At 39.5% G+C, this 27,866-nt stretch overlaps 1 protein-coding gene across 1 annotated transcript in view; it reads left to right on the top strand.

Annotated features, from left to right (window-relative positions):
- The window catches only part of SERGEF (secretion regulating guanine nucleotide exchange factor), a 160,504-nt gene that overhangs the window by 87,625 nt on the left and 45,013 nt on the right, over window positions 1-27,866 (top strand). The window contains 1 exon segment of the mRNA XM_075755026.1: window positions 3,666-3,702. Coding sequence (XP_075611141.1) covers window positions 3,666-3,702 — 37 coding nt within the window.

Below are 27,866 nucleotides of genomic sequence, written 5' to 3' on the forward strand. Positions count from 1 at the left end.
AAGGGAAGAAACAAACAATTTATGTATGGTTGAAAGGGCACAGATAATAAGGTAAATAAGTTCTGAATAAAACGGTCCCTGAGCATTCTTTTCCTGCCTCACAGGCATTTGTAAAGTGCTTTGAGATCATTTATATAGAAATCACAATATCCTTGCACAACTCTTCTCACATTTTCTTCCAAACAGAGAAGAAACTTTAATATGGAATGTTTCCGTGTAGGGGATTGTGTTTCTTTAGGTTCACAGAATGCTTCACTCACTAGCAGTCACTCTGATTTGTCTTGAAGATTAGTGATTTTGTATTTTTTTTTCCAATTAAAACAGAATGTAAAAATATTGCCAATTAGAAAGCATTATTGTGTGTTTATAAGTACCCTTGAATGTACTTCGCCACTGGGAGCATGCAGATGTCTGTTGGAATTTAATTTCTCTGCAGCACATTGGGGGTGGGGACAGAAGAGAAGTAGCCAGAAAATTATGGTTGCTGCAGTAAATACCAGGCTTCTCCCAGTGACCTGCACTGACTTCAGAGCTTATTACATCTAATGTAAGCATAAAACATCTGTTCAGCAATGTTGTTCCCTGGCTGGTCTCTATTTGTACCAGAAAATTATGCGTTCTTGGCTGATTGTTGCCTATTGTGGGGAGTCATGAAGAAAAGTTGTCACATTTTAAAGCTTTTTGTAGAAAAGATGTTACAAAATACCTGCAAGGCAGCACTGCTCATTAAGCAGTGGCAACCTTGCTTCACCTCTGTGGTGTGGTCCCTTCTGAGCTCCAGTCACAGGCCTGCAGGAATCCTGTGGGTGGATGGTGTAGCCTGTAGCAAGCAGCATGGATGGTGAATAAGGCTGTTGTTTCAGAAAGGTAACTTGAGAGTCCCCCAAGGGTGTGTGTTTGTTTATTTAGGGGTTCCTACAAAGTCAGCCTGTGGTGTCAGGTGGTGACACCTTACGATAAAGCAGAGGTGATGAACCTTGTGCTCTCAATCTAGCAAATTCATCTTTGGAGCACAATACTGCTGCTGGTACGTGGTGTGCGCTGTCCTTGTGTTGGGCCACTGAAGGTGAATCCAGGCACTGCCTTCAGCAGCTTGCAATTTTGCTTGATTTCAGGCATTGTTGGCAAAGCTGGCACTTCCACTGAGGTGGCTTTTACCCAACCAAAAGGGGTGCAGCAGCATTTGTCACTTGTGCTTTGCAGTAGCTTTCACCCCATGAGGCTACAGAGCTTCAGTGAGTGCATATACACAGCGTGTTGGCCATGAATGGCTTCACGGGGACAACTCTCCAGAACTGGTGAATCTGTATGATACAGCAATTCCTGGTCTGGTTGTACCAGTGTGGTTTCATTGACTCCCCTACAACCTGGTAAGCTGGCTAGCGGGTGGCTCTGAGCAGTGGGCAGAGTAACAGCTACCTGAATAGAGTACAAAGCTCTTTGAGGTCACTAGATTTCCTTTATCTCGTTTGCAGGCTCTGTAGCTGCTGCTATTAGATATAGAAAGAAAATACTTCTTTGTCAGGGGATGTTTTACATTCTAAACAACACCTTGTTTGGGTGGTTGGTGTTTTTGTTTTTTTTTTTTTAAAATGTAGCATTTCTGAAGGGGATCCTGGCAGTCGGTATAAGCCACCAGCTCGAGCAGTTCTTTTGTACCAATGCTCTTGAATCTGTGCCTGTGTTAGCATATTTCCTAGGGAAGTAGCTGAGATAGGATTATTCACACCTCAGATAAGATTCATTTATTTTATTAGCAGCAGCTTTAGTATCTCCAATTTTCAGCACTTGGTGAAGATGCAGAATTTGCTTTTTTGCTAGAAAGCCTTGGCCTGTGTTTCCATGTGTGGATCTTGTTTCCATGGCATCAGTTTTTAAGCTGGAGAAGCATTGGTGGGAGCATTAGCCACTGAATAGGCATTAGGAACCGGCCCTGCTCCTGTGTAGGGCTCTGACTTGTAGCGAGGGTAAAGATATGGGATATGGCGATGATTTACGCATTTTACCAGTCAGGGCTTAAAGCTTTGCCTGTCTGCAATATTGTGGAATAGAAGACTTGATGCAGTCCTGCCAGTGCTCTTGCCAAGGCGTTGCTTTTCCTGCTGCTTTGTCTTGATTTTTCTGAAGATGAGGCAGTGCTGGAGTGTGCTGTGACTTGAATTATTTTTCTTGCCCCTTTTCCCCAAATGCTTTAATGTCTTGGCTAAGCACTTCTGTCCTAAAGACTCTCTTTTGTCTTCCTTGCCGTTTTTGTGTTAGGATGGCATTTACCAAATGTTTTTATGTCACAATTGTGGTGTGGGTACACCTTGAGTAGTAGTGATTGCAGTGTTTATTTGTAACACGGTTACTCAAGCTAGTCTGTGTGTCAGTCTTGGGTATCTCTTTTCCAGTAAATGCTCAAGCACAGTGAGCTGAGTACAAGGACTTTGTTGTTAACTTCTATGCTTTTACGCAGTCTTTGAGGTGATTGTAGCAGTTTCTCTGGCTGTAAAAACTATACAGTTATGCACGCACAAAACCATATAAAATTTTGATGGTATAGACTATTTTTTTAATATAATTGAGCATATACCTCTTTTCTATTTTATCATTGCAAATGTACTTCTAAGTAGAAAAATGTATTTATTGATTTTTCTCCAGCTCAGTAGTAGATGTAATGGGCAAGTAGGCACAAGACAATGAAGCGGATACAGGATTTTGAGGAGATTGGTTGTTTTAAATTAAAACTTGAGGGAACTCAGCAGAGTAACCTTGTGTACGATGATGTCTGTGTTATGTCAGACAATTATGCCAGCAGTGACATTGCAAAAGAATTCAATGGGAGAGACAAGCCCTTGCAGTAGGGCAGCAGGCTGCTCTTGGTGCTTGTGTTGCCATCATTTGTGAAGCTTAGTGAATGATACTATCTGATATATGCTAAAGCAACTTAAACATCTGACATGTTCACAGCAGCTGCAAAGAAGAAAGACAAATACACTGACTATGAGTTTGCTTTGAAAAGAAATTCATAACTGATTTCCATCACTAATGAGCTTGGGAGAAAATGTTTGCATCAGTTTATTTCTTTTCAGCAGCTTTTAAAAATTAAACCAGCCTGCTTTTAATAGAAGAGTTGAGTTCTATGGTATTTTTTCTCCTTTCTAGATAAATGACCGTAGGGATCATATCACTTCAGGTTTATCACACTGAGCCTGTATACTTCAGGCATCATCTGGAAAAACAGTATAGATAAGAGAAATGGAGATCTTCATTGCCCTTTTGATTCCCAGCTGTCTCTGTATGGCTCTGATCTTGCAAAGGCTTCATCTGCACTTGCTCTATGCCCATGAATAGTCTTGTTGGATCCAGTGGATATTGTCAAGGGTGTGATGTTTCTGCAGAATTGTGGCCAGTCTTGCTCCTAAGGATTGAAATGTCAGTGGTGACTGCATTTTGAAAAGAAAATGCCTGTTTGTTAACAAAACACACAACACACCCTGCCACTAAGCCCCTGAGACTACAAATGAAATTTTGTTTAAAAGCAAGAGCACTTCAACCTTGATTTTGCATCCTACAAACTGTAGTTGTTTGTTTCAGGTTAATTTTTAATTTCCTGTCATAATTGTAGTTGTCTTCCTACTGGTAAGCGGGTTCGCTTTTATTCATTCATACTTCTTTTTCAGATCGCATGTGGCTCAGAGCATAATCTGGCAGTAGTTGGTAAGTAGCTTAATTTTATATCAAATCCTCTCACCTTTTTTTCATTTTTAAGTAGCACAAGATGAAAGAAAAATGTGCACATCAAACATACTGAGTGATTAAGGGCATTGTGTGCAGCTGAAAGTAGGAAAGTAACATACAGATATGGAGGAAAGAAGGGAGAAACTGGTAGCGTTAGGTGGTGATGATGAAAAAGTGCCCTTGTTGGCCATCCCTTGTAAGGAGAGAGGGCGTGATGGGTGTAACAGAAAAATACATTTGCAAAGTGCTACAGCTTGTTTTAGAATGGAGCCATCGCAAAAATTCAAGTTGCGGATTCAGAGTAGCATCTAAGCTTGAAGCTGGTCAAAAGTATCTTTGTTTAACATGGAAATTTTCTATTAAAAGAAAAAATCCTGGGTCTTTTGTTGTTTGATGCTTGGAAAATCTTCAAAATGTTAGTCAATGGTAGTCAGGTTCTTCAGTGCATCTTAGTATAATGCAGCTGTTGTAATAATGATGAAAGTACTAGGAAGATAATGTCAGTGGAAAAATTGAATTTTGTGTACTAATTCCAGGAACAATCAGATTCTTGCTTTCATGTGATGAGTTGATGACTGAAGTTTGATATATGATTGCTATTATTTATAATTACATGTTGAAGAACATCTTTAACTGTAGATTTTCAGGTGCCTTATAAAGGAGGTCAGCATAATTATCCCCATTAATAGGGTGAGAGAGATGAAGAAAGCAATTCTGTGCTAACCAGAGCTAGAAATAAAGTAGTCCAGCACTCCAGCTGCATAGACATTGTTGATTGCTATGACTGAGGCATTGAAATTTCACATGAAGAATTTCCTTGATTTTCTTAAGTGTGGTATGACAGATATGGAGAAACCAGCTATTTGGTATCCAATCTGCATTCCATGTCCTAATTTTTAAGGTATTTATTTTAGCTTGGTGTCTTATCAGTTTCATTGAGTGGCCACAGAGGTGGTGTCCTGTATATGTAGTATATTTCCATATATACTGCAGTATATTTTCTAATTATCCTTCTACAATTAAACCTTGTAGTGAACTTGCTAAGTTCTACATAGTTTATGGCTGGCTTTAAGAAAAGATTTCCCTTTGACCTTCTCCCTACTTGTTCAGTGTCACATGCCTGTATTAATTGTCAGGCTGGTGCTTGTGAATGTCAGCTGAAGAGCAATCTGAAGAATCACATTGTGTTTCTTGCTGAATTGATGAAGTAAAAGTGTACTGCTAGCAGATTTCTCCAGTGTGCATGAAAGCAAAGCATTGAGTTTGAACAACCTTCTCTCTCCTTGTGTCCTTTTAAGCTTTCTGCCTTCTAGGCAGAAACCTCTGGAAAAAAATGGGTTGGGAAAGAAATTCTACAATAAACTAAGAACTTTGCATATGTAAAGAACATCACGTGCCTAAGCTGTGTGCCACACTCGTTGAATTCAATGGGAAAATTATCAATGCTGGAAGCTAGTTGATTTTATTTTAAGGACAACAGAGATGAGATGTTACTATTTATTTTTAATTTTTTTTAACTAAAGAACTATGATACACTTTATTCCTGAAATGAATTTTTACATGTGTTTTTAAAAGGCTGACTTTTTAGAACATTTTGTGGTAGGTTTTCTCTGATCATCTGTCATTCTTAATTCAAAGCTGTCAACTGTTATATTCCTTAAAGATATCACACAGATTTCTGTAAATATGTCTACTTGATTGTACAATTTTCTAATAACTTATCATTCAAGCAGAGTTTATTTAGGACAACTATATCATCAGCTTCTTTCTTAATTAGTAAATGCTTGAACGGTTGACTTCTAGACTGAAATAACTCAAGTTCCATATGAAAGGTGAAATTAAAAGCAAGCCTTTAACAGTATAATATTCAAGTCACTATTTCTGGTTGTATATACAAATGTGTTTGTGCTTTTTTTGTTGCATCATCTTTTAAATAGAAACGTTTTTTGAGACAGAGAGCCTAGATTTATGATTCATTTCACAAATGCTGAAGTTGTGTTCCAGTCATCTTGCTGATGATACAAACTGATTTGTAGGGCTAGCAAGCAGTTTTTTCCTGTTACTTTATATAGTTTGCATCCATTTGTACAGTTCAGTTATTTGAATTCTCTTTTCCTGCTTGCTTCTACTGAAGCAGTGCAAAATTTGTCTTTTCTCTTCGCCATGATGGCACTGACTCCTTTTTTGGGGGTAAATTGGAAGAAATTCAGTTTTCTTTTGATCATGAGGTAAATGATATAAAGGAAAAGCAGGTGTGGGATGTCTCTAAATATACCTACATTTCTAAACTTAATGAGTTAAAGGTAATAATTAGTACATGAAAAAGTGTGAACATCTTCACTTCTAGCTCTGGGTGAAAACACGTTTTTGTTTTGGTTTGGGGTCCTGTGATACTAATTCTAAAACTTGCAAGTATTGTAATATTTTTCATGTTTGTATGACCTTTCACTTGAAAACAAAAATCCCTGCCTAGTAAGAAAAAACCTTGCACTTTTCGCCTTAATCAAGGATTAATCATTGTGGGAGCCAGCCTATTTTTGATTGAAAATAATGAATAGTTATTTAATAGATGTTGTATAACATCTCACATCAGAAGAATATCTTCCAGCACTGGAAACTCTGTATGCACTTACTGAGCACAACAAAGGTTGGCTTTTCAACCTGAGTATGATAGCTGCACTGTGTGGCACTGAATTTCGTGATATTAAGACAGAATCTTTGAAAGATTGAAATACATAATGGAACTAAATCACTGTGACAAAGTTGAGCTTTTCCAGGTTTGGGAGTCTGTAGTGTTTTCAACACTGAAAAAGTAAGGAGGTTTAATTCTTACCCTAAAAATCATGTGATTAAAATGGTATTTATGGAGAAGGCTTTTATCAGGTTCCTACCTGCTCCTCACTAAGACTTTTTGATCCTCCTTTCTTTTAAAAAAAAAAAAAAAAAAAGTTATTCTTTAAGAGAACACTTTGCATGCTACATGCAGCTCATGCAATGCTACAACTTAAATAACCAAGCAATACTAACTATGCAGAAGTAGAGTTGCTATAAAAATGTATGCATGCCTTGACTGTGCTGCAACCACAGGGCACAGGACAGAATGCCTTGAAAAGCCTCCAAATGCAAATATCTTATGTTGATAAAAATTAAACCCAGAAATTCTTTTTAAGCCTCCTTGAAGTAGTTAAAAAAAAAAAAAAATCATCACAAGGATGACACTTCTATAGTCTGGCTCCCCAAAACCTTGGAAAAGCGGAATATCCCTTTTTGGTCTTGCTTTTAGTCATTTCCTCAACCTGTATAAACCACTGAAAATCTTCTAAAAGAAAGATACTGGAGGATGTGTAGGGGAGAAGTGCTTGTTTTAAAAACAGTTTTAAAAGCTGAAGTCCATCTTTAAAGCAGCCTTCAAAGGGGAATTTGAGTCCCCTTGACTGTACATTTACAAGCAGTTATTTCTTACCTGGTTGGTGTATGCCTACAGTAGTGCAGTGGCTGATACCAAATCGAATTGGTGATTTTTCTGCTAATGTAATGGGTAACTTGAAATATTAGTGTGTGTCTGGAAGAGAAAGACAAGTAAACATTTTCTGGTATGGTGTTTTGAAGGGGAAAAGTGTTTGGACATGTGGCTACTTCAAATACTGCAAATGGCTTTTCCTTGCACTTTCACAGTGAATTCTGACTTCTGCTCAGGGCTGTTATTTTCTTGCATGGAGGATTTAAAACTTCCATCAGTGAGAGAGTCCACAAAGCCCAGGTTTGATAGCCCTGTGTAGTGACCCACACCGCAGTGGTGCTGTCAGTGCAGCTGGTGATGATGCAGTAGTCTTCACAAGAAGAAACTGGGCTTTGTGATTGCTTGTTTCTGGCTCCTTCGGACTTTTTTCAGGTTAGCTACTTAGCTACTTAGCTTTTTCCCTGTGAGTAATGGTAGCAGAGAGGGCACCATGTAATCAGTGTTACAACAACAACAAAATCCTTCCAGAAAAGGGTTAGTTTCCTGTTGCCTTTTTTGTTTGCTGTGTTTTAAAACGTGTGATCTGTTTCAAGATTCTGTATTTTCTGTGGCTCATGTGCAACTACTGCTGTAAATGTCATGACATGGGCATTTGCATCCCTCTGAAGCTGCAATTCATCCAGTTGGAGAGTAAACAGTAATACTAAATTTAATGGAAAAATAGCCTTTGTAGAGGAAATTAGGATAAAACATACCTCCACTCAAATGGCAGGTTGTGCTTCAAATGCTCTGAACTAAAGTGTGCAGTAGTGTGAGGGGGGCAGTAAAAGAATTATTAATCCATGATCCGTTAAAATTTGTTCTTTGTGTTCTTATACTGGAAGAACATAGCAATTAGGAGCTGGAAAGCAAATGTGATCAAGGTGACCCCAAACTCAGGGAGCTGGTGATACACATCCTAAAATGGTGGTGGTGTTAAGGGTATCCCAAACATTTTGGGTCCGCATTCTGTAATAAGGAAGTTGAAGGGTTCTTATATGGGAGCCACTACCTCTTAATTAACAAGATCACATTCTTTTAGTGAAGTTCCATGATTCCAACTAAATTATTGTATAAAGCATCAGCTGAGGAAGTACTGTAACAGATTCTGAAAGGCATATTTCTATGGCAGAGTGAGCACCAATGGGGAGAGGAGACTGTGCAGGTTGATGGACAGATCTCTGCGTTATGCTGACAGTATTATTTAGATGTTCGCAGCAGCCCTATGAAGCGGCAGATGTAGTCATGTGTCTGACATTTGTTCCCGGGGGACTCAGCAGTCTGTCATGAAGAGAAAAATCATAAATTCTCTCTCTTGCTTTTCTTATTGCTGTAGTATTTGGAGGAATCTTCAGCATACGCAGTGGAGGGCACTGGTGTTCAGCAGGGAGCCTCAGTCTGCTCGTCTGTTGCTTTATTTATTTTGCATGAAAAATCCCAGTGCAGCCAGGGTCTCTCCTGTAGAGGTTTCCTGGCAGACCAGCATGGAGTCATGTTGCAGCACACTGTCTCTTTGCATTGCAGCACTAATCACATTCTCTGCTTATTAAAGGGCACCTGGCAGGACTTCGAGTAACCAGTGCTGTTGTCATTTTCAGTGGGGTTATATGTCGGCCTTCTAAATTTGTTCTCTGGCAGAGCCATTTTGTATGTCATTTAGCTTTTAATGTGGCTTTGACTGTTAAAATAGCTCTTCAAAATATAAACTGCTTTGATTATATTTATAAAAAAGCAGCCTTGCTCGTATCATTAACTGATCACCTGTCCGAGTGCTTGCTACCTAGCTAGATACAGATCTGACGTCACAGTTTTCCTGTCATATTTAGGTACAGTGAGCCCTAACAGTGCTGTTCAAATGATTTTCCAATTTGTCTTACTTTTCCATAGACTATCTCATGCTCCAGTCAAACTAATTGTTTCTCTGGTAAGATAGAAGCTGAAAATTAATTTCAAATGTCTGATTTTTTTGTTATTTTCAGCAAGTTACACTCACAAAATCTGATCCTCTGATCTCTTTGAGCTTCTTTTTCAAGGGCTAATGGAAAGCCAAGCTGCCAGTTTTTTTTCATGAATTTGTGGGTGTAAGGTGATGAGGAGAGAAACGAGGAAATGCTAATTTGAGCATTTGGAAAAGCCTTCTGATGGTTGGGGTTTTTTTCATCAACCAACTTGTCTAAAGTCAGTGGCCACTGATTATAGGAAAGGGGAGGATATTTTTGCTGTGAAAAGCTAATTATATCTACAAGAGAAAATGGGATCACATTGACTCACTAGAAAGAAACTCCAGAGTTCAGGGTAAGATCTGGCTTTACTGCATCTTTTGTGACTGAAATGAAGTCTAGGTTTTACAGCTGCCTTCTCGTCCAGGCTTTGTGCTGCATGTTTCGGGTGATTTGACTCTGCAGAATGCTTCATTCATCATCATCTTTTCTCTGTGTGGCTTGTCAATTTAGATTGTGAAATCTTTGGAATAAAAACTGCCTCTTAGTGTATTTTAGCACTGCCTAGCATAATGGGACCTGATTTTTTTTTTTTTTTAAATGCTGCAATACAACTAATAATAGTTGCAATCACTTTCCTTCCCCTCAGAGAGGCAATTTTAAAATGTAATTAATCTTGGGGTGTGTGTGTGTCTATCTTAATTTATATCATTTAGCATATAAACAGGTAATAATGCAGTGCTTGTCATATTGCTTACAATGTGTTTCCTGTTGTTACCAGATACAGAGCTGCTTAGCCTCTGAAGATAAAGGCTGGTATTTTTCTGCATAAAAAGCTCACAGTTCTTGTAAAATTTTTACTTGAACTTTATGTATCACAGTGGTCTCACCTTATGGTTTGTCTAGAGTTGAGCTCTTGTGCAATAACTTTCCTGTGAGACACTAAATCACATCTATAGGGATCATTCTGCTGCGTCAAGAACTCTGCAAAAGATGGGTAAGAGGCAAGCGTGCAATGTTAACCTCTGGTGACAGCTAAAACCATCAAGCTGGAACTGTGAGTGACAGAGGAGATAATTATCATAGGAGGCTAGCAAACAACCAGCAAATGCTACCAAGCAAGGATTTCACTCGAAACAGAATGAGTAGAGAGCTCTTGCAGGTATAGGTGAACAGGAAAAGTCATCCCACCTGGTTTTAGAAAATTAGGGAGGATGGGAAGACTCTTGAGAGTAGGAGCTGCAGCACAGATGCATGCAATCCTTTGTCAGAGGGTTTGCTGGATGGATACTAAGTATTTAGAAAACAAATTAGATTTTATCATATTTGTTTACTCGCAGTCTTTAAGTGGAGCAATTACTTTAAAGTAGATGAAAAATATATTCAATATATCTAAGACATATTTATCTTAATTTTCAAGGAAGCAAACAGGAGTAACAAAAATAGTCACCCTTGCTCACCAAAGAAAGATTAAGTGTTTGTTGGCTATGAAATGAAATAAAGGGAAGGATAAAAGTATGGCTTTAGGAAGTCATCTAGAGCACGTAGGAGAGTTGCTCACGAAGGTAAAAGCACGTGGCCAGCAAAGTGGCTGAAAGCACTTGTAAGTTCAACAAATATAAGGCTTCAGTGCTGTCCTACTGAGCAACAGCTAAGTAAGCTGTGCTGGTAATTCTGGATTCTCTACATGTAACGGCCTCAACACTTAAACTTATAAATGTACCATTGAGCAGAAATTTTGCAACTTAAAAGTTGACAGGAGGGGAAGGTGGTTTATATTTAGAAAGCTTGCATGAGGAGTGCCCTTACTGTCCTGTGGGATTTGTGGCTCTCCAGGAGTGAATATCTTCTTGTACAGCCTTGACTGTCCAGGTCCTTTATGGAGCACTAAGAAATTTTTCTGCTAGTGCACAAGTAAACATACATGACCTAGCTTAGTTATTTACATGCTATAAGTGAATAATCTCTGAAGCTTTTTTCTTGTGATATTTTTTGTGTGTGTTTTATACCATCTTAAATATTCTAGGTAACTTTCTGCTTAATAAAAACATCTGAAGTAGGGGTTTTTTTGAACTTTTGAGATTAGCTTGACCATGACTTGGGGTTTTTCACAAATGTGTGTTTCAAGGCATCTTTGCCCAGTTTTTGGATTTTACAATGCATTTTGGTCACATTCTCCAACTGCTCTCTTTTAGTTATGAAGGTCAGAAAAATCTTTTGAAAACTAAAGCTGAAGGCAGACATCCTGACAGTGACAGAGGCCTGAGAGATGATGCGGTAAGGATACATATGAAATACTGCAAGGCTGGTGATGAAGCAGGGACAGTTCTGGGACCATACACGTATGTCTTGCACGGCTGTAGTTGCAGGAGACTAAATGTATGCATCGAAGCAGGCCTCTTGAAGGTGTTTGTTGGTTTTTTTTTTTTTTTTAAACCAAGGTGCACGGGCAGTGGTTCCTCCAGCTTTCCATAAGGACAGATCCTCTTTCCCCACTTCAGGAATTAGGACTTGAAGAACTAGAACCTGAAGGAATTAGAACTTGAAGGTAGTGGAAATTGTAGCGGAGAAAATCCAGAGGTATTAGCTGGCAAGCAAGACGGTTTTACTTACTCATGACAAGAAGTCATTCATGCTTGCAAGCCTGGAGCAAGCTTTCTGGGTAAAAGTAAAGAATTTTATTAAAAACCATTGGCTTTGGAGAGGCGAGTATTTAAAAAAAATATTAGGGCAAAAAAGTCAAACCAGAGATTAAAAGTTGGCATATTTGTAAAAATTACCCTTTACTTGTCTTTGGGTTTTTGAACTTGTTTCACTAACGCTTCTTTATGGAAGGGAGGTAACAAAATAATTAAAATAAAAATGCTTTTGAGACTCATTTCATTATTGTGCTTTTTCCTATGCTTTTTGCAGAGTCTCTGAAGAGCAACCAGGCTAAACTGGGACTTTTATTATTTCTGAGAAACGTCTTTGCCTCATTTTATTTTTAGATTGGGCTTATTTGAACAGTGAGAAAGTGAAAAGAACTGAAAGCTATACTGAGCAGGGCTTTAAGAGACGTTTAACGCAGCACATTTAACATTTCTTGTGGAGCAATGAGAAGGGTTGATATATTCATGCTGATTGAGTAAATGAAACAAGAATCAGGTCAAGCATGTTATAGTTGTTTATGGCACTGTTTCAAACGTAACTGTAGTTAGCAGGAAGCTGAATGAAGTGAGAGACTGCTGCTACATGTAAAGGTCTTGGTGCTCATCAGTCTTTGAGGAGCAAAACGCCTGTATTACCTATGTATTTGTGATAGCTCTAAACTTGCTAAAGATGGTAGCACACCTGTCAGTGTTCTTAAAAACAAAGAAACCCAACCAGCAACTGCAACAAAATCCTCCAAAACTGTATTGATTTTAAAAAACAGTATGCTGAGTCCTTCTTGATAGATTTTTTTTTTTCTTTTTTTTTAAAATGAGATAGTGACATTTTCCCTAGCTTAATAAGTGTTCTGGCCTAAATACTCCTGCCCTCTACAAATCTAATAGAATAATTCTTTGAGAAGACAATACATGATGTATTGATGTTGGCTTAAACATTGCTTGTATATATTATAGCACTGATTTGCTAAATTAAATGTTTTCTAGGAAGGCCTTCACATGATGCCAGGAATTCACATTATAGGCTTACCTCTCTTCTCTCTCTCTTTTGTACAGATTTGACATATTACCATATGCCTGCTCTGTAGCCTTGTATTGTAACAAATTACTAGATTACTATAAAGTGATTATGATGGGAAGCACTAGCCCAAGGCAATAGGTGGAAGACGTGAAACTGTTGGGCTGTTCTGTGAGGGTACAGCCATTGTAGACCTTTTCTTAAAGTACCTTCAGCCTGCTCGTATGATGCTGTGCCACAGTGAAACTTCTGATGCTTATACCAGCTGTGAGAGTGACCACCAGTGTTCTCTGTAGCCCTTCCTTTGACCTTCCCAGACCTGGGTTCCTCTGGAGAACTATGCACAATATAGCAGATTCTGCGTTTTGATATTAGGTGACCTGTAGTGCTAGTGACTTAAAAATCTATAAGCTGCTCTCAAATCTCTTCTTAGTCACCTTGGAAAAGAATCAGGCTGTTCTGTATCCCCCAGAGTACCACTGCCAATGAGATATTCTGTAATGCAAGATACAATCCTGTTCCAATGAGTGAAGGACATACATAGCGAGAAGATTTCAGCTTCCATTTTTCTCTGTAGGAAAGAATTTTTGTCACTCAAAAATTTTGAATGGAAAGGATTCTGAACCTGATGAACCGTCTTTTTTTTCTCCTTGTGGATGATGCTCAGAAAAACAACTTAATAAAACATGGGGAAATTTTTCTATTAGGATACATCATTAATCATCTCCTCTTCCCCTTCTTTAGGCATTTTGCTGCTATTTTAAAAAAATGTTTAACCCATCATGACCTTGGTGACAAACCTTAGTTGCCAAGAGATTGAACAAGTAAGCAGATGCTTTGCTGTAAATGTCGAAGATATTAAACTGGAGGTTGTCTTCTCTATGCCTTTGATTTTCAGTGACACCAGCTGCTATCTTGCTGAGTTGAGACATCTTGGATAATGGGCAGGATGACAAGTAACACAAATCCATATAATAGTTTAATTCTGAGTAGGGAGCTCACTTGGCTTGAAAGGTACGTTGGCTTTGGCTTACAAATTTTCTTTTTTTTTTTCCCCTCTGAACTGTTTCCTCCCTCATGCTTTCTCTTGTACTGCTTTTTCAGTTCTGAACATTTCAAGGTCTTTTTGAGTTGAATGAGATGAAAGGTGTATCTCTTAAAGCCCTGCAACACGTTGTACTTCTAAATGAACATATGGGACGCTTGATGTGTGATGTGTCAGTGGTGAAAGATGTCTGTATGCTCAAGGGGTAAGAACTGCTTTGCAGCGTAGACTGCTGAATTTTGTTATATTAACAGAATCTTGGTAGCTGTTACATTTGCCAACATGTGTATTTTTTGTGATATTGATTTAATAAACGCTTACAACTCCTGTAAAATAAATGGTTGCCTAGTTTCGATGGAAGTAATTCATAATTTGTTACTGTTCCTGGCTTGTGTAATATAGCAGATCAAATCTGTGACCTTTACTTCAAGGGAAGTTCTCTAACTGAGCCCTCCAAATGGGAGTATTTCAGAAATCACAGTTGCATATGAATTCATCATGTTAATGTGCACTTCACAGTGAACATGCGGGATGATGTGTTATGTATGACAAATTTGCAGCACTCGCTGGTTCTGTATGATACAGATCCAGTGCATGGGTAATTCTGGCCTTTTCCTAGAAGTAGATGTTTGCTTAGGCAAGAAAAATACGTACTTTATTTATGTTACTTTTGTACAGAGGAAGGGAAAATTCCCACTAATCTCTGTGCTCTACCATGAATTGTTGGATGCTGTCCTGGTTTCAGCTGAGAGGGTTAATTTTCTTCATAGTAGCTAGTGTGGGGCTATGTTTGGATTTGTGCTGGAAGCAGTGTTGGTAAGATAGAGATGTTTTTGTTATATGGACCTATTGCTGAGCAGTGCTTCCACAGAGCCAAGGCCTTTGCTGCTTCTCACACTGCCCTGCCAGCGGGATGGCTGGGGGTGCACAAGGAGCTGGGAGGGGACACAGGCAGGACAGTTGACCCAAACTGACCAAAGGGATATTCCATACCGTATGATGTCATGCTCAGTTTATAGGGAGCTTGGAGGAAGGGGCTGGGGGGGGGAGGCGGAGTTCGGAGTGATAGCATTTGTCTTTCCAAGTAACCGTTACACGTGACAGAGCCCTGCTTTCCTGGGGATGGCTGAACACCTGCCTGCTGATGGGAAGTGGTGAATTAATTCCTTGCTTTGCTTTGCTTGTGTGTGTGGCTTTTGCTTTACCTATTCAACTGTCTTTATCTCAACCCACGAGTTCTCACTTTAACTTTTCCAATTCTCCCCTCCATCCCGATGCGGGGGAGTGAGCAAGCAGCTGCGTGGTGCTTAGCTGCTGGCTGGTGTAAAACCACGACAGATACCCCTCTCCCTGTCTGACTTGTGGTCACTGAACATGACTTTAGTCCCCTCTATTACAGGACTTTTTGGTGGATAATGAAAGGACTCGTACTGGAGGCAACTTTCAGACATGCTTATTTAGCCTGGAGTCTTCCTTTAGTCCCAGCAGCACAGTTCTGTTCCTCCTCTATAGAGGAATGCTGGGCAGGAAGAAGGCTGCTGCAAGTCTCCCCGTCTCCCTGTGCCAGAATGGAGATATGATCAGGGTTGTTAGTCTATGCTGCTTTTTTGGGTGCGTTCGGCCAGTCATAACCTTAATGCTCCTGTGAATTTTTTCTGTAGGCTCAAAAGAGAAAAAAATGTTAAAGGTATCAGAATTTGATATCCTTGCTGTTCTAAGACCACTCACTCTATTTTTAAGCTTCTTTTTTTTTCTTTGGCCCTGAAACTCATTTTGCCACCTCCTAATGAAAGGAGGCAGAGATCCAAATGTATTCTGCTTCCATCAAAGCCTTGTGCTGCCTGCCATTTACAGCAGGAGTATTATGATGGCTTGCTGTCACTCAGATGTCACTCAGATTCCTTCAGTCTCAATAGTACACTGTTGATCAAGTTAACTGTAAGGCAAGATTCTTCCTAGATAATTTCTGAATATCCTTAAATAAAAAAAGCCTGAATACTACTGTATAGCCCTTGTAGATTTGTTGAGTAAAGAAGCAGCCGCTTTAATTTTTTTAAGCACTGTAGTAAAGAAATCTTGTTCTGTTGACAAGTTCAGCATGAGCCTTGTGCAATACTTCTCTGTCTGCTTGGATCCTCCTCCTTCTCCCATCTGCCACCTTCTCACTCTAAGGAAAGGAAATTCCATTCTGTCAAAGCAAAGTGCCAATGAAAAATGGGGAAAGACTTTTAAGAGCAGCTTTTAGATGAGACCATTCACTGAAATGAAAACAAGTACAATCACAACTCACTATAGTTTTGCCCTGAATGCTTAGCAAAAGGTTAAGGCGAACACGTAGTAAGATGCAGTCCCTCCAGTGAAGGATGTGCAGTTCAAAAAGGCAGAAGAAACAGAAGGAAGCAGAAAGGTAGAATCTCCTACCAATGCCCATGATCGGTGCCCCATGGCAACATGTTCCCTGCAAGGAAAATAGCATAAATACCTATTAAGCAAAGGGATTCCCCAGCAAGCAAATTAAATGCCAGAAATAAAACAAAAGTGGTGGGTTTTTTCTCTAGGTAATTAGGATAGTTACCATTAAAGTATTATAATTGAAACAGATACTTAATTAGTCTTTTGTCATATGAGTTGTACCTCATTTTGAAGTATTCTGCTTCAGAGGCTATGTATTTTTGTATGTTTACAGTTATTAGCTTTCTTATGCTTTGTGAAGCTGTTGCTCTCTTTGAGGATTGTTTCCCTCTGCAAAGACCTTTTGGTTGCTTCTGTCTGGTGTTGACTTCCAAATTCAGTGTGAGCAGTTAAAGCCTAAGAATAATGAACTTGTATTATCATAGGGACTTTCTGCATTCATTTAAGTCCCCAGGGCTGGAGTTCAAACCTGGTAATTGTTTCAACTAGAAGTGAATGTGTTGAGTCTCACTGTAATCCTTAGGAAGCATATGTCCCCAGCTGATGATCTCTGCCCATAGGAGTTAACGATTAGAGGATTTCAGGACTGTTTTTGATAGTTCAGGTTAAGATATTAAAGTATGGCAGTGTAGTCCGCCTACAAAATAATGATAGAAATGTGCTTATACTTTCTTTATGCCTGGAATTCAGTTGAAAGATACTCAGTTGGATATTTGGGACGAGGGCAGTAGAAATCAACAGGACCTTGTCCGCTGGAGATGCTGAGCTCTGCAGTTGAGAGTGCTCAACAAACTGTGGTAGGTCTGAGGGAGCTAAAACTGTGAGGTCTTGCTTGAGTCACTGTGCCACACTCCCTGCTGCTGTGAGCACTCAGTCTTACCTCATCACACATTTGTTTGGGTCCATGTGGCCATGAATTAGATGGCTTTTTCATTTTCTCTGTTAACACAGTGTTGTAGATCCACACTCCTTGGCTGGCTGAGAGCTTGTTTTACTATCCAGTCTAAAGTCTTAGGGCCATAAAACCTAAGCAAAAATTCTAAGTGAAAATTTTGTGATCTCCTTACAAAAGTGTAGGGCAAGTATGGGCTCATACAGACCAGATACAGCTAATCTGAAGTCCAGTTTCCCTGCTTTATCCCGTGGGATGACTTGTTTTCTCATGCACTGGCTCCACAGAAGAAAAGCCAGGCACAAAGCAAATATTTGATCCTGTGAAGAGCTGGTTTCCAGTCTGTTATATAGCACCGTAGTCTACTGAGCTGCGCTAGTGTTGGATGGAAGAATCAAACTTGAAGTCAAGTTTTAATCACATTGTAAGCTGTTAAACACTTGGCCAGGACAGTAAAATGCTGAGATGCGAGATGCTGCATGACGTGGTTTAGGCCCAGCCGGCAGCTGAGCGCCACGTGCCGCTCGCTCACCCCTCCCCCGGCAGGATGGGGAGGAGAATGGAAAAACAACGGCAAAGCCTCGAGGGTTGGGATAAGGGCAGTTTACTGGGACAGCAGGGGAGAGGGAAACAATCAACAACAGTACTGATAACAGATATTCACAATGGGTGATAACAGAGAACAATTTACCGATTGGATGCCCCTGCCTGACTAGCCCCCCTTTTATGGTGAGCATGACATCACATGGCATGGAATAGCCCCGGCCAGCTTGGGTCACCTGTCCTGGCTCCTTGTGAAATTAACTCTGTCCTTGCCAGAACCAGGACACCGCAGTACTGCAAAGCTGTAGCTTGATGAATAAATGCCTTCTATGGTATAACACACCTCCATTTGGTATTCTGTATATGATGTGCAAAAGTGAAAGGCATTTTTTAGATGCAGAAGTTCAAAAAATGGTTTTGTTTCCTTAATTTAAGCAAGCAAATGTTAAGCAGAAATTTCTTCCATTTAATAAAATTTTTCACATCAGCTTGAGGTAGATCCAATAGGTACATTCTCTATCCCTAAATATAGAGGAACTACACCGAAGGAAATTGCTGACAAAACAATGTGAAAACATGTGATGCATTAGTATACAGTGGGAAAGTTAAGTTTGGATTGCATAGTGCAATGATTTGTGTTTATTTATTTATTTGTATTTATTTTATTTTTAAAGCTGTTCCGTGGCTCAGAAGAGCTGGAGTTCAGCTATTAGGCTTTCCCTAGCAAGAGCAATAGCTAAAAAGTCCTGATGGAACTGTGCCAAATTAGTCTCTCTGGAAATGAACTTCACTCACTTCTAATCTAGTCATCTGCCATCAACAATATATAACTGTAAGTATAACTTTAAGGCTTGATCTCTTTCAGAACTAGTGAACCTGTGTCTGGCACCTTTAAAACAGGGATGGTGCATGTTAGTTGTCTTACTGTTCTGGAATGTTTCTGGTGTATGCTTTCATGGTAAATGAGATGCGTGACAGTTGCATGGAATCTGAGCGATTTCAGCCAAGATTTGTAGAGTTATTTTAAGATTATTCATTTTTTGTACACACATGTCTTTGGAGGCCCAACTTCTTGAGTTTTTAAGGCAGTCTGAATTCCTTCACAGTGGATGATAATCAGGCTTCTTACGGTGTGTCAAGTTGATCACCGGCTTTGGGTATTCCTTTTCAAATTGTTACTGTTTTCATATTCTCGTGATGCAAGATGATTATATGGTAATACTCCTCAATTGCTTCATACTTTCTGTCCAGATTGCAGCCCCTTTGTTACGTAATTGTAAATTATTTATGCTAATTCTAACGTCAGAACCAGGCATACCCAGGCAGTTTCTTTATTACTTTAACCCTTAGAGAAAGCAACTGGATCATTTTGTAGATAAGCGTGATGCATTGACCTAGATTTGTGGACTAGTTACATATCTGTATGTGTACAAAGATGTGAAAACTGATGTACAGGAATAACTTTTGGATGTTTGTCTCTTCTTCATTCATGGTCCAGGACTACAGTGCAATAGTGTAGTGTTTTTCTCTTCATATTATAGTAATATAAAATATCAATACTTACAATCATGTTAATTCTTCTTTTAATAGAAGGCCAAGCAGTGGCTGCTAGTCTAGAATATAGTAGAAAATATTTTTAAGTATTTCTGGTTCTGATTTCTGAGATTCCACCAATTTGTAGCTGTTTTAAGGAGGGGGTAAAATACCTTTCAGTTGTCTCACTCCCTATTTATTGGAAGGGTCTGAGTGATCCTCAAAAATAAGAGAGATTCTCAAGGTTTGTAATGTTGGCTTCCAAGGGAAGCCCCTGCACTCTAATCTCAGCACTACTTATCCACCCTGCTCACCAAAAAGTCTTGAGTGTAGCCGTATTTTATGATCTTCCAAGTTGTCTCAATGGTGATTCACTGTTGAAAAGTTCAGGTGCATTATTCTGTGTATTTTGGACAGTCAGAGCTGCAGAGAAGTGACAAGGAAGTTCATACTGGTGTTTGTAAGAAACCATTCGGTGACAAAGGAGTTGCAGTAAGAAGGATCACTTCCAGAGGGGGAGCAGATTTCTCTGCGGGGCACTACAGAACAATCTGAGGTCCTGATGGAGGTGGGTGATTGCCTTTATGGAGGGCATAAGAGGGCCTATTTAATTGTTTCAGTAAAAGTACATCTGACCTTTTGATCTGGATGTTAAGCAATTAATTTCTCTACTACTACCACCCTCACAAAAGTATTAATCAGACATTCCTTTAAAACTCATCTATTTTGACCCTTGTGAATTTGGTGTCGTCTTCTCAGTGTCCTTATCTGTGTTTTTCCAAAACTGCTTTAGCTTTATATTAGCATTGCCTGGATGCCTTGTTAAAGCTGAGCATCTCTTGCTGTTCAGGATCCCTTGTGGTTTCTCTTCCAGACTTAGACTGGCACTTTGCATATTTAGCCATGTTGTTATTTTGGTAAAACAAAGTCATCTTAAGGATAGTCTCAGCTTTCCTGTCATGCCTTGGTGCTGCTATTCTTCATGGTAATCAAACTGGAAAATGACTGGTGCTCTTGTGCAAGTCAATGCCCAACCAAAAGAGGATGGAGTCTGTAATAATTCATAGTGGATGCTTCTTCAGAGTACTGCAAGCTGCATTGCATGAAAGGAGCAGTGGTCTGTAAATAAGTAAAAGGCTTCAGCCTCCAGCATGCTCTGCCTTCTGTCTTTATCATGTGAGGTTGAAACAGGCATCATAAAGATGACCAAGAAGAGGGAAATATACTGGCTTTGTGTCTGAAACATGTAGAAACTTTGTGTAAATGTGATAGCTGGAAACACAACGCTTTCTTCTGGGTAGAGAGGTGGAATATCTAATTTCAAGAGGCAGATACTTTGTGTGTCTTTGCCAGATTCAAGATAAATAGCTGAAGTGACATAGCAAGGCTTCCAGCGTGCATTTTATAATCCTGAGGAGGAGGAACATTTGCATGAGCACTTAAGCAGTGTATGCAAATCTTGGTTATTCTCCATAAAGCTCTTAAAATTCATTCTTACACAGCTTCTTGCTTCTGAGACAGTCATACCCACACATAACTAACAAATGAGTGACACAAACTAGACCAAAAGTCTAGTACCTCAGAGGAGTTCTCATCTTTAACTAAGGTGGTTCTTCAACTCTGAATGCATAGTAAGTGGATCTCAGTGATGATCCTGCTTATTTCTGACCTGTTTTAGAAGTATTTCTGCTCTTCAAGTGCAGTATTCAAGTGCAATGACAAAACTAAAAAGGTGAAATATGTTACATTGGTCAGAACATCCTCTCAGAAGTGACTGTGAGAAGCAGCTTCAGTGGCAAGATTTATTTAATCATCTGTGTTATACTATTGTCCAAATACCAGTTCCTGTGTTATCCTGGGATGTAGCAATGTCCGAAAAACAGCATAGTCCCATGTAATCCCAGTGATGAGCTGTGCTTATATTAATATGATTTCATATTTAGGGTTTATGTTTACTGTATCAGTTTAGATTGAGCCTGAGTGCAAACCTTGCACTGGGTTTGCTCCCTGCGCAGAGCACATAGCCTCAGGGTTAGCGCAGCCCTGAGGGTTACCATCGTTGGCTGCAGGGCAGCAGGAGAATTTCGCTTCCACAATCCATAGCCATATCCGTGTATGGGCGCTTTGCAGACCTGGCAGGGATCCAGTTTGAAGGGGCACATTGTCAATGGCCACTCAGCTACATCTGAACATTCAAGCCTTTGCTAGCATGTAATGCCTCATAAGAGAATTCAATGTACCTCTGAGCGTGTAGATCAGCTTCAACTATGCCTGATGCTTTTATGTTTAGCAGCATTTAATTCTGTATATTTTAGAAACGTGTTTATCCAAAGGTCTTCAGAGATGCCTTTCATGGTTGGATGCAGACAATTGAAAGCTGGCTTTTTTCCTGCTCCTGGATGTCATGTAGCCTTTCAGTGAACCTGGCCCTTCCAGAGGTATCTGTTCCCTGTGGCACAGCGGTGGGAAGCAGTAGCTCAGAAATTATTTGGAAATCTCAGTCGCACTGATGGCTCTTTATCATGCCAAGGACTTAAGAAACCTGGCTTGCAGCCTCAAGAGGCAGGACTGACCTTGGGTTACCCAAGGTTCGACTGCATGGCTAATTAGTAATAGAGGAAATCTGACAAATATATGACTAATGCACAGGGATTCACCTAATGAAAATAACACCTTCTCCTTCCCAAATAGCTCCCTTGCAACATTTAGCTACATAGCAACTACTGCTGTTTTATGAACGAAGCAAGGGGATTCCATAGCAGTCTTTGCGCACGTTCCCCACTCCGTGTTTGGCTCACAAAATGAGAATTATATTTTAGTGTTTTGTAGCAAAATAACAGCAAAAATACACATGGCACATAGGTAATATTGCTACTACACTAGATAAAATGTAGTTTCTCATTCTTGCAGAAGGCTCCTTTTCCGTGAACTGAAAGTATCTTGTAAATGTCAGGGTTTGCCAGGAAGTGACCAAAAGCAGGAGAGTAAATTCTACAATAATACTATGTCATTCCTTATTCAGCATGTCTTTCTCAAGTCATGAGGAGGCAATGATGGCCTACAATTTTGATACCTGATAAACCAGTCTCATTTGGTGAGGGTGAGAAACAATTTTTAAGAGCTGAAAATGCTACTTTAAATGATTGCTCTGCTCGTAGTTAACAGGAATTCATCCTAAAGAGCCAAATAAGCATATTATTTTGTCATGGCTAGTCAGATTTTTCCATGTAAATTTAAAAGGAGAGTAATTTTCCCATTCCTATTTTAGAATGTTCCTTATTCTGCCTTTATAATTTTGTCCATTTCCTCATCAGTGCTCCTTTCAGAGCCCAAACATGTCAACAGCGACACCATTATCAGCCTGAAATAAATGAACAAACATTCTCATCTTCAGTTGTCGTTTGCCTATGACAGCTATTTTTAATTTTGCAGCTGCTGGAGTCTGAGGCAGATGAGATGGATTTGCAACCAATGATTTGGCACCTATATTATGCAGCTACTTTACGAGTGTTCTCATAGGTGTTAGGAAACGTGGGGGTTTCCAAGGGGTCTCTTCACTGAAGTAGTGCTTCTGGAGAGAGAGAGCGAGCATGAGGCAAAACACTGCTAGCAGAAGGAGGTATCCTGCTGGTTTAGCATTTGTTTGCAGGTGTTTGAAATGGAGTGTGAGATGGCAGCCAACTCTTCTTTTCACCAAGTGTGAATATGAGCTGACAGCCTTATGCACTCTTCTGTATATTTTGAGCAGTGCTAGTTTCAGGGGGTCCTCAACCTCGAGGATTTTTCTTTCCTGGAAGAGAAGGTGCTGTGACTTCTTGGTCACAGGGAGCAACTTCTGTTCTTCCCAGCCTTGACCCTTCTTTTAAAACCAGCTTCACAACTTGGAGTTGAAGATCAAACTGCAGAATACCCAAGTGCTGCAGTGACCAGTGCCTGGCTTTGCATGGGCATTCAGGAAGGTGAACTTAAGTGCCCCCCACTTGCAAAAGTGACGAAATGTGGAAGGAATCATGGAGTGTGGGTGTAAAAATGTCTTATTGAGTTGGGTACCCACATGCGACTTCACCTAAATTGAGTGCTTGTCCAGGTCTCAAAGTGCCTCTTTTTTGTCTTTGTGCCAGTATTTCTGTAATTTCTAATTCGCTATGATAGAAGTTAAGATGTGGCAGTTCATTTCATTAGTACCTCTGAGTGGTGTGGGCTTAACAGGTGGTTGGTAACAGTCCTAAATTTTCTTAGATGCTGAAACACAAGAGACTTGATTCTGCAGCTCCCCACAGGCAGCAGATAGTGACATGCAGAAGCCAGCCTAAATGATGCTGGTTGAAGTTTTAAATGGTAAGTTGCATGGTGTGGGACTGAAATATGTTTTGAAAAATCTTGTGTAGTTTCATTTTGTCTTTGGCCCTTAGCCCAAAATGGATTACATATTTCCTACTCTTTCCCCCAAAATTTAGTCGCAGCGATGCATGCGTGTTTCCACTGCACTTCTAAATCCATGTTAGTGGATCCAGGCACTTGGAAAACTGCACAGATTTTATTTTAATGATCTGTAAAGAACAGTTTAGCTAGGTCTTGGAAGACTTTAGAGCTTCATAAACCATCATTCTGGTTTTTATTTTGGCATGTACTCAGTTGGTTTGCAAACCTGTACTAAATTTTGACTTGTAAAGTGGTGTAATAATTAAAGTCAAGAAGGTTCAGATACTTCCACACTGCTGACCATCCTGTTAATTAGGTAGTTCAATACTGATGCAAGTGATCTCTGTTTCACATACTGTGATTGCAGAAAAGTGGTGCAAGTAGTTTATTTCCACTTGTATTGAGCATCATTGCTTGAGTGCATTATCTTGCTAATGCCAACTTAGATGACATTCCTGTTAGTTATCTGACCTGTTGAATCATCTATCATATGACCTCAGAGTATTTTGATTGTATCTCTGAGAGCAGTCTTATTTCTATAAATGGGATTTCTAATAGAGGAAGGTGCTACACAGCAGAAGTATTACTGGGAGAGTTCAAAAAAGAGAATGAAGTAATATATCTTTGAAGTGCAGTGACAGCATTAAAAGTGTTCCAACTTAACTCTCTTTCGATCTCATAGGAAATAAAAAGGCAGTTACTGCTATAGTATCTCAGAGAATTTAGTTTCTATTCTAAAAGAATATCCTATTGAGAGGACTCATTAGTTATGCAGGCTAAAACTGTGAAACATGCTTATTCTCATAAAAAGTAATGAGGACTCCTAAATAACTTATTAGCCATCTCTCTTGCATTCTGGTGACTAACAGGCCTTTCAGAAAAGAACATGTTCATTTAAGAACAACTGTTCACATACACCAGACATCTCCAATGTGTCACCTGTATGCTATGACTTGATGACACTGAAGTGGGTAATAAATCTTTGAAAAATGTGTATCAATAGACCAACCTCACCGTGATCTACTAGCTAGAAATAAGAAAATAGTATTTTTTATTTTTTTTAAAATCTATAGTCCAGCCCTAGCAAGATGTTGAAAATCTGGAGCTCAGGATTATCCAAGATGCAGACCCAGGCTGCTTTGCAGTGTGTATTCTGTGACTTAAAAAAAATAATGGGAAATTGCACCTGGCTGGCAAGGCTGGTTCCCTCTTCATTCTGTGAGCATGCTTCATATATCTTTGATAGGAGGCTCTGTGATTCTCCTTGTGGTGATGGGCTGCATGTATTTCAGCTCATCTTTTTCAGCTGGGGAGGACGTGGGTTTCTCAAACAAGCTGTGACCCACAGTGCCTCCGGCATCTCAGTAAACGACACCAGCTGAAACTCAGGCAGAGCTGAGACTGTTTTGTCCTCTGAAGACACTGGATTTTCTGACACGAAAGCCCAGATTTGGCAGATGTTATCTTTAGAATAGCAGGAAGTGAGAAACTTGGTTTCATACCTAAATAACAATAAAGTTAGGTTAATGAGGCCACAAATTGTTTGAATGGTTCAGCTCTGTGTGCATCTGCTGCATACTAAGAAATTCCCAACAAAATTTGCAGTGATTTAAGCAAAAAGCTGACATGAAGTCAGTCAGTCATCTTTGATCTTTGTGTTTGGTTTTTGAGCGTGTTTGTTTAAGATTGGGAAGCTATTGAAATAATGAAATGAAGATGCAATAATAGCCCAGGGAAACACGCTTATGCTAGTCTTATTCTGTCTAGCTCAAATAAAATAGCAAGGACATAAAATATTCTATATGTTTATTCAGTATTAAGCATGAAGTGGTCGATAATACCTATTTCAGTCTCCTGCTTAGGATCCTGTAATAAGTTCTTGCTCTGTCAAATTCATGCCTTCCTCATCCTCTCTCTTTAAAGTTGTGTTGTGTCTGTTGGGTCTACATTTGCCAGTTCGCTTCATGGTATGGTAATCATGAGATGCATTGGATTGAGAATTACAAATACAGAGTCTTGGCCTTTTGAAAGAAAGTGTTGTCTTTTTTAACTTGGAACATTTTGACTTATTCCCTCTTGTCTCATTCCTTCCTAAACTTATCTTAGTGAGGGGGCTTAATGAGAAAGACTTGGCTGATGTTCTTGTAAGGTGTTTTGTCAACAGAGGTTGTTAGGGCTGCTATTCCATCTCTTGTAACATTGAATGCCTTTGAAAACATATTTTGCAAAAAAAATATTGAAAACCATATTGTAAGTATGGGCAAATGGAAACCAAGCCAAGCATTTATATGTTTATATTCACAATGCGATATAAATAATTGGATTTGGGCTTAAACTGCATTGCAGAAAACGTTTTACTCATTTTAGGCAAAATGATTTGTCTGTCTTTTTATCCATATGAGAAGCCTGGCTGCATCCCTGGCAGTGAATAAGTTAACCTACTTAGTGTTTTGTGTGTAGGCAGCATGCAGTTCCATGAGATTGCAGTGGGCAATGAAGCAGCAGAATTCAATTTGCAGCAGTGACCTAAGAGGGACTATTTTTAGTAGTAAAATAGGTCAGGGGATGTGGTAGTGCAGACTGATAAATGAACAGTCTTCCTCTTCACTTGTGGGGCTTGTTTTTGTCCTCGAGTACAGAAGCTCTGTGATGGGAGAAATGACATTCAGTACTGTCACGTGATTAGTGTTAGAATTTTTTTATTGTGATGCAATCGCAGGAAAAGCACTAAGTTTTATTTTAGTGAAGAAGTAACTGCTTTGCTTATGGATTCATGGAAGGCAAAACCAACTAGGGAGCAGTGTGTTTTGAAGCCACTGCTCAAAGCTGGTTTTAGGACTCCTGGAGATCTTATGTTGCAGTGTTGTCCATGTGACAAGTAGTTCTTGCTCTTTTTCTTTCCACTCAACTACCTGTTGTTATGCGCTTTTTTTAGCTTGTTTCTGCTACCAGCTTGCTTTCTCAGTCATTTATGCACATGAATGCTAGTGTCTTCTGCTCAGAGTGTCAAAGATTAAGCACAGCTTTATTCTGTCCTTTGTGTCTATGGGTGTTTGGAGGAAGCTTGTGAAGGATCTGTCTTGTGAGACAGAGCAGTCCGAGTTTCTCTTTAGTATTAGGTTACTTGACCTTTGCATTTCTACACTCCTTTGGTTTCTCTGAAATTATATTTCAGAGCAAACTTGGAAAGTACCTCTTGCCAGTTTGTGTGATGTAAACTATCCTGTTGTTAATGAGCAGTGTGGCAAAGTCCTTATAAGCTCTAGTCACGGAGAAGTGCGTGTTGATGCCATTTAACCAGCAGAAAAAACAGTAGCTTTGGCCCTAAAGACTTTTTTTACCCTGGAAAAAGAATGCTTAGCAGGAAGCAAGTGATCTCCACTCCTCGCTGTAGCTGAATCAGTATCAGTGTGTCACACCATGTAATAAAGTACAGTTGTGGGATGCTCAGGCTGTTGCTGAAGCTATCTCCAGGAGTTAATGAGCCCTAATGAGCCCTGGTGAGATGCACTGGGATGCCCAATTCTCCTGCTTTGGAACTAAGCAGACACCTCCCTTGGGGGCTGCTTAATGCTGTGTGAATGTACACGCCTGTGCTGGTGCTCATTTGTCCATTCCTGCCCTACGCTGCACTGTGAAGCACAGATATGGTTGTACAGCATGGGGGAGAGATGCCCCTAAACTTTCCTTTGCTTTCATCTCCTGTTCTAACAAAATGTATTTAATATTGTGACCTATCTAGTTAGGACTATGATGAATTACTTCATCATAGCAGAGGTTTTATGGTGCTTAAAACCCTTGGATAATATCACTTTGATACCATATTTATAAGGAAAGTAAGCTAAACATTGATCACTGACATAAAAATTGTAAGCTCAGACTGTCCTTAGCCTTTTCTTTTTAAGATTGAAAGTTAGTTGTGTGTTGCCCTCTATAGAATAAAAAAAGATTAATAAACAGCTAAGTAATTTGCATTTCTAACTTCTGTATTTTTCTAGAGAGATGTTTCTGTATTGTAAATAAGTACTGCATACCTCAGATAACCAACAAAGAGCTGTGTCACTTGATATTTAAATTCATGTTAAAAAACCTAAAAGCCTTCCAGTGGGATCAATAACAGTGGAGATATTCTCAGCGACACTCTAAGAAACTTGAGGGGGCTTTTGATCACATTCTATGATCAATGTAACT

The sequence above is a fragment of the Balearica regulorum genome, chromosome 5 (genome assembly GCF_011004875.1).
Source record: "Balearica regulorum gibbericeps isolate bBalReg1 chromosome 5, bBalReg1.pri, whole genome shotgun sequence".
Lineage (NCBI taxonomy): Eukaryota > Metazoa > Chordata > Aves > Gruiformes > Gruidae > Balearica > Balearica regulorum.